Source organism: Phascolarctos cinereus, unplaced genomic scaffold, assembly GCF_003287225.1.
Source record: "Phascolarctos cinereus isolate Bilbo 61053 unplaced genomic scaffold, phaCin_HiC Scaffold_5;HRSCAF=322, whole genome shotgun sequence".
NCBI lineage: Eukaryota > Metazoa > Chordata > Mammalia > Diprotodontia > Phascolarctidae > Phascolarctos > Phascolarctos cinereus.
In genome coordinates, this window is record NW_027555958.1 from 237,195,064 (window position 1) to 237,207,398 (window position 12,335).

The 12,335-nt window shown below is 37.5% G+C and overlaps 1 protein-coding gene and 1 pseudogene across 1 annotated transcript; one reads left to right on the forward strand and one right to left on the reverse strand.

Moving 5' to 3' along the window:
• Positions 1 to 4,949: 4,949 nt before the first annotated feature.
• Positions 4,950 to 10,127, reverse strand: LOC110217202 (nucleoplasmin-2-like; annotated as a pseudogene).
• Positions 10,126 to 11,940, forward strand: LOC110217203 (heterogeneous nuclear ribonucleoprotein A1-like). The gene is given in 3 exon segments (XM_020999434.1): positions 10,126 to 10,181; positions 11,359 to 11,531; positions 11,534 to 11,940. Coding segments are annotated over 3 exon segments (636 nt in total).
• The last annotated feature ends 395 nt before the right edge of the window (positions 11,941 to 12,335 follow it).

Sequence of the window (12,335 nt, forward strand, 5' to 3'; positions counted from 1 at the left end):
ATGAAACAAATATTAATTTTTTGTTTCCTAGTGCATATAAAAGCTATTTTTATGCTCTATTGTCATCTATTAGATGTTCAGTAGTATTGTGTCTTAAAAATATATATATATACCTTAATTTAAAAGTACTTTATTGCTAAAAACAAAATGCTAGCCATCATCTTTGCTTTCAACAAGTCATAATCATTTTACTGGTAGAGTGTCTTTCCTCAATGTTGATGGCTGCTGACTGATCAGGGTGGTGATTGGCAAAGGTTGGGGTGGCTATGGCAATTTCTTAAAATAAGACAACAACGAAGTTTGCCAATTGACTCTTCCTTTCACTTGAATGCTTACAGGCCATTATAGAGTTATTAATTGGCCTAATTTAAATACTGTTATGTCTCAGGAAATAGGGAGGCCTGAGGAAAGAGAGAGAGAGAGAGAGAGAGAGAGAGAGAGAGAGAGAGAGAGAGAGGAGAGAGAGAGAGAGAGAGAGACAGGGGATGGCCAGTTGGTAATGTAGTCAGAACACCCATAACATTTCTCAATTATGTTCATATAGTCATGATTTGTGGAGCCCTAAAGCAATTACAATAGTAACATTGAAGCTCACTGATCACAGATCACCATAACAGATATTAATAACAATGAAAAAGTTTGAAATATTCCAAGAATTACCAGATGTGAAATAGAAACATGAAGTGAGCACATGCTTTTGGAAAAACAGTGCCAATAGATTTGCTCCACACAGGGTTGCCACAAACTTTCAAAGTGCAATAAAGCAAAACATAATAAAACAAAGTATGCCCATATATGAATGGAAAAGAAGAGACTCTCTGGTAAACATCTGATTTCCAAGATATATAGGGAATTGATACAAATATATAAGGATAAGAGTCATTCCACAATAGATAAATGGACAAAATATATGAATAGGCATTTCTTAAAAGAAGAAATGCAAACTGTCAACACTCATTTGGAAAAATACTTCTAATCACAATAATAAGAGATATGCACATTCAAACTACCCCATGTTTCCATCTTACACCCATCAGATTAGCAAAGATGACAAAAAAGCAAAATGGCAATTGTTGGAAGGGATGTGGGAAAATGGGCTCACAAGTACACTGTTAGTAGAACTATAAATTGTTCCAACCATTCTGGAAAGCAATTTCTAACTATAGCCCCCAATTTGCTCAACTGTGTATACCGTTTGAACCAGCAATACCACTACTAGGCATATACCCAAAAGATATCAATGATAGAGGGAAAGAACCCATATTTGCAAAAATATTTATAGCAACACTTTTTGTTGTAGCAAAGAACTAGAAATAATATGAGTGTTCATCAATTGGGTAATGACTGAATAAATTATGTAATAGAATATTATTACGCTACAAGAAATAGTGCATGAGATGGATTCAGAAAAACAACTGGGAAAACTTGTTTGAACTGATGTGGAGTAAAGATAGAAGAACCAAGAGAACTATTTGTATGATTTGTAAAGAAAAACAATTGTGAAAGATTTAAGAACTCTGATTAAAGCCATGAGCAATCATAACTCCAGAAGACTTCCTATCTTTTAGCAAAGAGGCAGTGGACTAGAGCAGAGGGTCAGCAAACTACCAAAATAGGCCAAAATAGGCCAAAACCAGCCTGCTTCCTGCTTTTTATACCACCTACAGCTAACAATGGTTTTAATATTTTTTAAACAAAGTTTTTAAAGTGTTTTAAAATATAAAAACCATTCTTAGCTCATAGGCCATACAAGAAAAAAAAAAAGAAGAAGAGGAAGAAGAAGAAAGAAAAGACAACAGGCCAGATTTGGCCTTTGGGCTGTAGTTTACCAACCTGGACTTTCTGTTGTTGTTCAGTCTTTTCAGTCATGTCTGACTCTTTATGACCCCATTTGGGGTTCTCTTGGCAAAGATATTGGAGTAGTTTTCCATTTCCTTCTCTAGCTCATTTTACAGTTGAGGGAATTGAGGCAAACAGGGTTAAGTGACTTGCCCAGGATCACACAACTAGTAAGTGTCTGTGGTCAGATTTGAACTCAGGTCTTCCTGACCCTAGGTTCAGCACACTATCCACTTTACCACCTAGTTGCCCATCAACCTGTACTAGAAAGGCAAAATGTGACATACATTTTCAACTCAATTAGCGTATGGAATTATTTTCATTGACTATTTGTTTGTTACAAGGGGTTTCTTTGGTGGAAGAGCTTATGGATAGAGTAGGGAAAATGATAGCGATAGTGGAGGGGGGAAAGAAATTGAAAAGAACATCAATAAATCAGTTTAAAATACACAAAAGAGAGCAGAAACAGATTTGGAAGGCAACACAGGCAAGCACGGCAGTATTGACCCTACTATGTTAAATTTATAATAGAGATAAAGATTGGACCTGTGATTATATTGGCGTTTGGAACAATAAGGTTAGGAAACCCCACATACCACTGCGGGTCAACATCTTCTCTCTGATTTATAGGTTTAGAGAGTTACATAAGGCACTGAAAAGGAATTCACAGCCAATATGTGTTGGAACTAGGCATGTGATCAAGTAATCCACACAGTCAAATCCAGGTCTTCCAGGCTTTGCGGCCAACTTTAGGATACACACAAGCAACATACATGTGTATGTGCATACATACATACATATATATATATATATATGCATGTATATATAGACATGTGTATATGTCGAATAAGTGTGTGTATATATATTTATATATAGAAAGCATATATAGAAATGTTAATTTTTTTATATTTGCTAAGGTAACAATTTTAAAATTATTATGTTCTTTAAAGAAGAGGATGACCATGGGTTTTCTCCTTATCATGTTCCCACCTCATCTGCCCAAGTGACCTCATCCATTTTACTTAGCTGTTACCTAAAATATTCTTTAAGTATTGTAGAGTTCAACCTAAAATGAGAAAGGCAGCAGCCACTAACTTATTCAGCTCCTTGCATCAATGACTTAGGCCTGGAAGTGATCAACAGTCTCGTTGTTTTGCAGATGAAGAAACTGAGAACCTAAGAAGCTAAATGACTTGCTCAAAGTCACTTAGGAAGGACATGGAAGAGATGGGATTTGAACCTTGGTCCTCTAACTCTAGGAAGCCAATAAGAAGGTAATATATATATATATATATTTTTTTTTAATTTTTTTTTTTTTTGCTAAATCCTTACTGCTATCCTGAGAGTAGTATGTGTACAAAACATAAGGCATTGGATTGCCTGAATGAACTCACCATTATCAATAATGCTACCATTGCTCCTGTCCACCAATGTGTACATCAGGAAACAACCAAGAAGTAATTTAGTTTGTTTAGAACATTAATTGGGGCAGTTAAGTGGTGCAATGGATAGAGTGCCAGGCCTGGAGTCAGAAAGACTCACCTTCTTGAGTTCAAATCTCACCTCAGACACTTAATAGCTGTGTAACCCTGAGAAAGTCACTTAACTCTACCTCAGTTTCCTCATCTGTAAAATATACTGGAAAAGGAAATGGCAAGCCACTCCAATATGTTTGCCAAGAAAAGTGGAGTCACTAAGAATTGGACACAACTGAAATGACTGAATAACAACAATGGAACATTTAATTAGATATTTAGAGGGTCTTACAATCTAAAGTTAAGTTCTGATCAATTTAAAAATAGTTTTTAAATTGGTATATATCTTGAAATTGGAAATTTTGCTATAAATTATATGAGACTCCTATCCATTTTTATAATAGCTTATGTTTATATGAATTTTAAGAACTGCCTTGCTTCCTCCCTACAAAGAAAGAAGCTTATTTAAGGAAGCAGAAGTGAGCCAAAGCCTTCTTGAGAGCTCCGAGACAGATGAGCTGCAATAACTTGGGGAAAATCCTCCTATATAGATCCATTACTGAGTGATGAGACTCAAAAAGGACTAGAAAAATTACAGAAAAAGGAAAACATTGGTAATTAATTTATGGAAAAAGGTACAAGAAAAGACCTTGTAGACTCCCTTTATTTGGAAACTTTCCAGGTTTCTTGTTTTTAAAATGTATTTCTTTTTTATTTCATAGTGTTTTTTCCAATTATATATTAAGGCAGTTTTTAGCATTCGTTTTTACAAAATTTTAAGTTCTAAATTTTTCTACCTCTCCTCCTTCCTGTCTTCCAAAAATGCCAAGGAATTTGATATAGGTTATATATGTGCAATCATGTAAAACATATTACCATATTAGTCATGGTTTTGAAAGAAGAAATAGACCAAAAGGGAAACAAAACACAAAAAATTGAAGAAAGTGAAAATAGTATGTTTTGATCTGCATTCAGAGTCCATCAGTTCTTTCTCTGAATGTGGATAGCATTTTCCATCGTAATTCCTTTGCAATTATTTTGTATCATTGTATTGCTAAGAATAGCTAAGTCATTCACAATTCTTCATCATACAATATTGCTGTTACGGTGTACAGTGTTCTCCTGGTTCTGCTTACTTCACTTTGTATCAGTTCATGTAAGTCGTTCCAGGTTTTTCTGAAATCATCCTTCTTGTCTTAGGCCACAATAATATTCCCATTACATTCATATACCACAGCTTGTTCAGTCATTCCTCAGTTGATGGGCATCCCTGTGATTTCCTATTCTTAGCCACTACAAAAAGAGCTGCTATAAATATTTTTGTACGTGTAGGGCTGTTTTCCATTCTAATGATCCATTTAGAATATAGACCTAGTAATGGTCTATAATCTTTAATCTATATAATCTTTTGCATTTTTTTATAGGCAATAAGAGTTGAGTGACTTGCCCAAGGTCACATAGCTAGTAAGCATCTGAAGTCAGATTTGAACTCAGGTCCTCCTGACTCCAGGGCTGGTGCTCTGTCAATTGTACCACCTAGCTGCTTAATTTCCTCCCAGAAAAATTTTATTATTATTCTCCCAGTTCCTGATGTCCTATTTCTTGATCCTTTACTACCTGTCTTCCATATTACCTTTATTTCTTGGGTTCTGTTCTTGCCTTCTTGGCTTTGGCCTTCATTTCAGGGCTTTTTATGAATGAGGCTCTCTGGTCATCCTCCATCTTCTTTTTCTTTGTGACATCAGTCTGACTGTTGGAGGACAATTACTTGGCTGGCTTTGGTGGAGAAATCTCCTTTAAGGGTATCTCATTAGAATCTTCATCATCACCATCTTCCTCCTCCTCCTCCTTCTTCTGCTCCTCAACCTCTTCTGTGTCCTCCTCATCCCCTCTACTTCTCAGGACAGGTCTAAATTCATAGTAAGATCATAGCTGCTGATGTGGACTGGCCCTGAGCCACCCCAAAGGTGGAGAGTGATGAGGGGTATGAGCTCCATTCCTGAAATGTTGGCCATGGTCAGGACCAAGGGCTTCAGCATGGCAATGTGAACTGGTGGCCTCTCCTTGCCATCCTCATTAGGGGATGGTATTATCTCCATTATATTCACATTGTCACTGTTCTTCTCCCCTAGGCAAATCATGTGTAGTATCACCTTATGGTCATCTTTCCCATCTTCCAAGGGATCAAAGGTGTATGAACAATTACCCCAGTTCAACTCACAGCCCCAGAACAGGGCCAAGGACCTTTCAACTTGCTGGAGACACTGGTTAGAGTGTTATGCTGTACACAGTGTGCCACTTAGCTGCCCTAGCTGCTAGATCAAAGGGTATGCAGTTTGGTTGCTCTTTGAGCACAGTTCCAAATTGCTCTCCAGAATGGTTGGATCAGTTCATAACTCCACCAGCAGTGCATTAGTGTCCTGATTTTCCCACATCCTCTCCAACATTTATCATTTTTCTTTTCTGTTATATTAGCCAGTCTGATAGGTGTGATAGCTCAGAGTTGTTTTAATTTGCATTTCTCTAATCAAAAGTGATACAGAGCATTTTTTCATATGATTATCAAAGATAGCTTTGATTTCTTCATCTGAAAACCACCTGTTCACATCCTTTCTCAATTGGGGAATGGCTTGTATTCTTATAAATTTGACTCAGTTCTCTATATATTTGAGAAATGAGGCCTTTGTCAGAGATACTTGCTGTAAAGATTGTTTTCAAGATTTCTGCTTTCCTTTTAATTTTGGTTACATTGATTTTGTTTGTGCAAAACCTTTTAAATTTAGCATCAAAATTATCTACTTTATATTTAGTAATGCTCTCTATCTTTTGTTTTGTCATAAATCTTCCCTTCTCCATAGATCTGACAGGTAGACCACTCCTTGCTCTTCTAATTTGCTTATGGTATCCTCACCTTTTATGTCTAAATCATGTACCCATTTTGACCTTATCTTGGTATACAGTATAAGATGTTGGTCTATATCTAGTTTCTGCCATATTGTTTTCCATTTTTCCCAGAAGTTTTTGTCAAATAGTGAGTTCTTATCCCAGAGGCTAGGGTCTTTGAATTTATCAAATACTACGTTACTATGGTCATTTACTACTGTGTTTTGTGTACCTGATCTATTCCCCTGATTCACCACTCTGTTTTTTAGCAAGTACCAGATAGTACAGCTAGATCACCTTCCTTTTCATGTTTTTATTATTCCCCTTGATATTCTTGACCTTTTGTTCTTCCAGATGAATTTTGTTCTTTTTTTCTAGCTCTATAAAATAATTTTTGGTAGTTTGATTGGTATGGCATTGAATAAGTAAATGTATTTAGGCAGAGTTGTCCTTTTTATTATATTAGCTCAGCTTATTAATAAGCATGTGATATTTTCCTGTTTAGATAAAATATTTTATAACTGTGTTCATATAGTTCCTGGGTTTTTCTTGGCAAGTATTTTATATTTTTTACAGTTATTTTCAATGGAATTTCTTTTTATATCTTTTGCTGCTGGGCTTTGTTGGTAATATATAGAAATGCTAGTGATTTATGTGGGTTTATTTTATGTCCTGCAACTTTGCTAAGTCGTTAATAATTTCAAGGAGTTTTTTAGTTCATTCTCTAATATTCTCTAAGTATACAATCATATCATCTGCAAAGAGTAATGGTTTTGTTTTCTCATTGCCTAGTCTAATTCCTTCAATTTCTTTTTCTTCCCTTATTGCTATAACTAACATTTCTAGTACAACATTGGTGACAATGGGCATCCTTGCTTCACTCCTGACCTTATTAAGTAAGCGTCTAGCTTATCCCCATTACAAATACTGCTTGCTGATTCTCTAATATCAGGGCAACTTATCTTGACAATTTCTTGAAAGATGTTGTTCAGGCTCTTTTTTCGATCATGGCTTTCAGGTAGTCCAATAATTCTTAAACTATCTCTCCTAGATCTAATTCCCAGGTCAGTTGTTTTTCCAATGGGGTATTTTACATTTCCTTCTATTTTTTCATCCTGTTAATTGTGTTTGATTGATTCTTGATGTCTCATGGAGTCATTAGCTTCCACTTACCTAATTCTAATTTTTAAGGAATTATTTTCTTCAGTGAGCTTTTGTGCCTCCTTTTCTATTTGGCCAATTCTACTTTTTAAAGAATTGTTTTCTTTTTCCAAGCTATTAAGTCTTTGTTCGTGATTCTCTTGCATCACTCTCATTTCTTTCCCCAATTTTTCATCTTGCTCTCTTATTTGATTTTTAAACTCCTTTCTGAACTTTTCCGTGAGTTCTTTCTGGGCTTAAGACCAATTCTCATTTTTCTTTTGGGGCTGAGTTTGTGTCTTGATCTTCCCTTTCTCCATAATAACTTTCTGTGGTCAGATCCTGTTGTTGTTGTTTGCTCATCTTTTCCAGCCTTTTCACTTACTTCTAAATTTGAGCTCTGCTCTTGGGGTGGAAAAGGCACTGTCCCAAGCTTCTTGTGCTGGGGGCTACTAGTCCTGGCTTTTTGCCGGATGCTGCACTGGTGCTGCCTTGAGGCCCACAGGGGACCCTTGTGCCTGGTGCCACATTGAGGGAATGGGGTGTGGGAGTGGCTGGCACTGCTGGAGTCCTCAAGGGCCTGGTTGCTTACCTGGTGGTGCCCTGAGGCACAGGAAGGGTCCCAGTTCTAGCATGTGCCCTTTTACCTGGTGCTGCAATGAGGCATTTAGGAAGTCCAGGCTCTGGTGTCTGTCCTTGTGCTGAGGTACACTGAAGTGGGACTCAGGCCCAGTCTCTGCCTATTTGCCTGGGGCTGAGCTTAGGCAAGTGGGGGATTTCCATATAGGTGTTTGACTAATCAATCCACTGGGGCTCAGGACCTCCCACTGGCTTGCTGAGGCAGGGCCTGCCAGTGGCTTTCTGGGATGCTTCTTGTCCTGGACTGCATTCCCCTTTTACCCAAATGAGATAGACCTTTCCTGTCAACCTCCCAAGTTTTCTTAGGTCAGAAGATTGTTTCACCCCATCTTTTTTCTGGTTCTGCCCTTCCAGAATTCATTTTGGGGTGCTATTTTATAGTTGTTTGGAGGTGAATATGAGAGAGTTCAGGCAATTTCCTGCTTATTCCATTGTCTTGGCTCCCAGAAGTCCACTTGCCAGGTTTCTTGAAACCATCTGTTGAGCAAGGTCATCAGCCCTGTGAATGAGCTTCTTTTGGTTATGAAATTCCTAAATAATGAATTGGGTTACTGAGAATTTACGAATTCATTTCTAATATAGAAGTGATTTCTAGTCATTGATCTCTACACCATGATGAGTTTAAACTTGAGGAAAAAAGAAAAAAAAATGAAGGATGTTAAGTGAAATTGTGTGTGTGTGTGTATGCCTATGTATGTGTGAGTTCTGATAAATTTTTTTTTTTTGGAAAACAAGACAATTTATAATGTTATACAGGATAATTACAAGATATTTCAGCATGCAATGAGAAGTTAATTATGGACTTCGAAGGGCCTTTAGCCACCATGAAGTCCAACTTGAACCTAAAAAAGGACCCTCATACAATATAACCAACAAGCAATCATCTAGCCTTTGCTTGTAGACCTCTAGTGAGGGGAAACTCATTACATCCCAAGGCAACTCCTTCTACTTTTATATAGCTCTAGCTGTTATGCAGTTTTTCACCTTACATCAAGATTAAATGACCTCTGCCACTTTCACCTATAAATTCTATTTTAAAAAAATAATGAATTCACTTTTAGTTTTCAACATTCACTTCCATATGCTTTTGAGTTTTAAATGTTCTCCCCCTCCCTCCCCTCCTCCTTCCCCAAGACAAAGTGCAATCTGATATAGGCTCTACATATACATTCCTATTAAACGTATTTTCACAGTAGTTATGTTGTAAAGAAGAATTAGAATAAATGGGAGGAACCACAAGAAAGAAAAAACAAAACAAAACAGAAGAAAAAAAAGAGCAAATAGCATGCTTCAATCTGTATTCAGACTCCATAGTTCTTTCTCTGGATGTGGATAGCATTTTCCAACATGAGAGTCCTGGTAAATTTCTACTGCTTATTGGAACACCAAGAGAGTGATAATAATTGCACCTAGCTCTAAGCTGTGGTTAGTGAAACTTGTTATTTGAAGTAAAATCTCTTGAGACTATAATTGATAGTGTTTTAAGTTTTGAATTCAGGTGTAGTTGTCTGATGGATCATTAAGTCAGTAATCCACCATTTCAAGAGAGATGCCACCACATACTTATAAGGAGTGTGATCCTAAACTGTGATAGGTGGCTGTCTGTATGTGGGGGGGGAAAGATTGAGGGAGTGACTTTGGCATGGCTGAAGGTAGAATCCTCTTGACTCGGTTTCTTCATTGTGTTACTTTCTTTTGAACAGGAATGTTTCCTACTTGATTAATCCTGAGTCTGGCAATGAGATGGGATTGTTGTTGTTGTTCATCCCTTTGAAGAGGACCAACGACGTCAGAGAGTAATGTCTCAAAATGCACGTGAATTGGATTTAAGTGAAGCAGAGCTGCATAAAGTTGTCAGCCACACTCTCTCTTCCTGAGTCATCGGAGTACAGTAGCAAGATAAAAGTCAAGACAACTGGTGATGGTTCGGCATACATACCAAGCTCTAAGTGCTACACAGCCCCTGCTTCAGCTGCCTTCCTGGCTGTTGGAACAGCTCATTCTCATCCACCCATTCCACTGGGGGAAGTTCTCACGTGCTTGATGTAGACATCTCCCGAACTTACCATGGATCTGAGGCCTGTCCGTTATCCTCAGCCTGAATGAACTCATCAACTGAGATGGTTTTGCCAGAGTGTGGCCACAGCACATGCTAGAGATTCTTGAAGCCACAGATGACAGTTGGGTGATAACTGGACATCAAAGGTGGATGAGCCCTTAAAAAGGGCTCATGCCAGCAAGCCCTCATTCCATAGGTACTAGTCCTCCCTGAATACCAGAATTGGTGCTGCATGATTGGTTGTCAACTGTGACTCTTACCTGAAATCAAACAAAGCTAAGGATACTTTATCCTGGTATACGTGAGCTGAATCATTCTGTGCCCTTAGACTTAGGCCTAGAGGACCAGTTTTGATGCTGCAATAATCATTTTCCTACTTTTCTCATCTATAACAAATTTCTGTAATCAGGGCAAGTGGTCAGTAGAAAACATAAGCACATTGCAATTATGTAAGATATTATTGTTTTCACTCTGTGTGTGTAGTCATATAATATCCAAAACAACTAAGCAGATTAGTGCTTGGGCTTGTCATCTGCCCACTCATATATAAGAGTAAGTCCATGAAGTATCTCATTCTTTCAGAATGATATGGGAATAATTGGACAAAGATTAAATAAAAAGGCTTGTGAAACAAAGATAGGGAATCTGTTCATTTGTGAGGTTTAAGTCAGAAACCTCTTCTGTTTAAATTTAAGGAATAGGATTTCATTGCAATCAGTCATCTTAGTGGAGAGTAACGTTTGTGTAATATCTAATCCATTTGAATACGGTTAACAACTGAACATGTTTTACCACAGGCAACCCATTTGATATACTGTTCTCTGTATACAATTGGGAATTAATTACTCAATGTATCCACGCATCCCATCCCAGGTCTTTTGTTACATTTGGAGTGAAGTCTTGCAAGGAAATTCATTTGTGTAACCAGATAAAGGATAAAATACAAAACAGACTTGCCAACCATTATACAAAATTTAAAAGCTCTTGCATAAATAAATTTAGCTAAGATCAGAAGAAATAGGGAGTAGAAAAAAACGTTTACATTAAATGACTCTGATTAAAGCCCAACATATAAAATCAAAAAAGGAATTGACACAAATATACCGTATTGCCAGCACTACCCTATCAAAGATCTTTGTGGGTGGTATTATTGAATGCCACATAAGAAGCTGCTTTGAACACTATAGAAATTTTTTTTTTTTGGCAATTGGGGTTAAGTGACTTGCCCAGGATCACATAGCTAGTAAATGTCAAGTCTGAGGCTGCATTTGAATTCAGGTCCTACTGACTTCGGGGCGGTGCTCTATCCACTGCGCCACCTAGCTGCCCCTATCGCTATAGAAAAATTGAAGTGATTGAAATCACAACTGACCAATGCAGTGTCAAGAAGAGGGTCTTTACTTCTGTGACTTTTGATGACTATGACTCTGTGGATAAGATTGTCATTCAAAAATACCACACTGTGAATGGTCGCAATTGTGAAATACAAAAGGCCTTGTTAAGCAAGAAATGGCCAGTGCTTCCTCTAGTCAAAGAGGTCAAAGTGGCTCTGGACATGTTAGCAGTGGCCAGGGAGGTGGCTTTGGTGGAAATGATAACTTTGGCTATGGTAGAAACCTCAGTGGTTGTGGTGGTTTGGGTGGCAGTTGGGGTAGTGGAGGATATTGTGAAAATGCAGATAGCTACAATGGATTTGGCAATGATGGAAGTGACTTTGGGCATGGTGGAATGATTTTGGCAATTACAACAAGATTTTCAAACTTTTATTTCAAGAAGGGAAGAAATTTTGGAGGCAGAAGTTCTGGACCTTATGGTGAAAGGCAGTATTTTGCCAAATTATGTAACCAAGGTGGCTATGGCGATTCCATCAGTACCATTAGTTATGGTAGTAGCAGAAAATTTTAATTCCTTTTAGGAATAAAATGTAGCAGGAGAGAAGGATCCAAGAAGTAATAATAATAATGATAGTTGCTGTTGTGGCATTTTCAATTGTGTCCAACTCTCCATGACCCTATTTGGAGTTTTCTTAAAAAGATACTGGAGTGGTTTGCCATTTCCTTCTCCAGCTTATTTTAATGGATGAAAAAACTGAGGCAAACAAAGTTAAGTGACTTTCCCAGGGTCACACAGCTAATAAGTGTCTGGGGCTGGATTTGAACTCAGGAAGATGAGTCTTCCTAACTCCAGGCCAAGCACTCTGTGCACTATGGTGCCACCTAACTGCCCTAAATAATAATAATAGCTAACATTTTTATAGTACTTGCTAAGTGCCTGGGACTATGCTAAATACTTTAAATTAT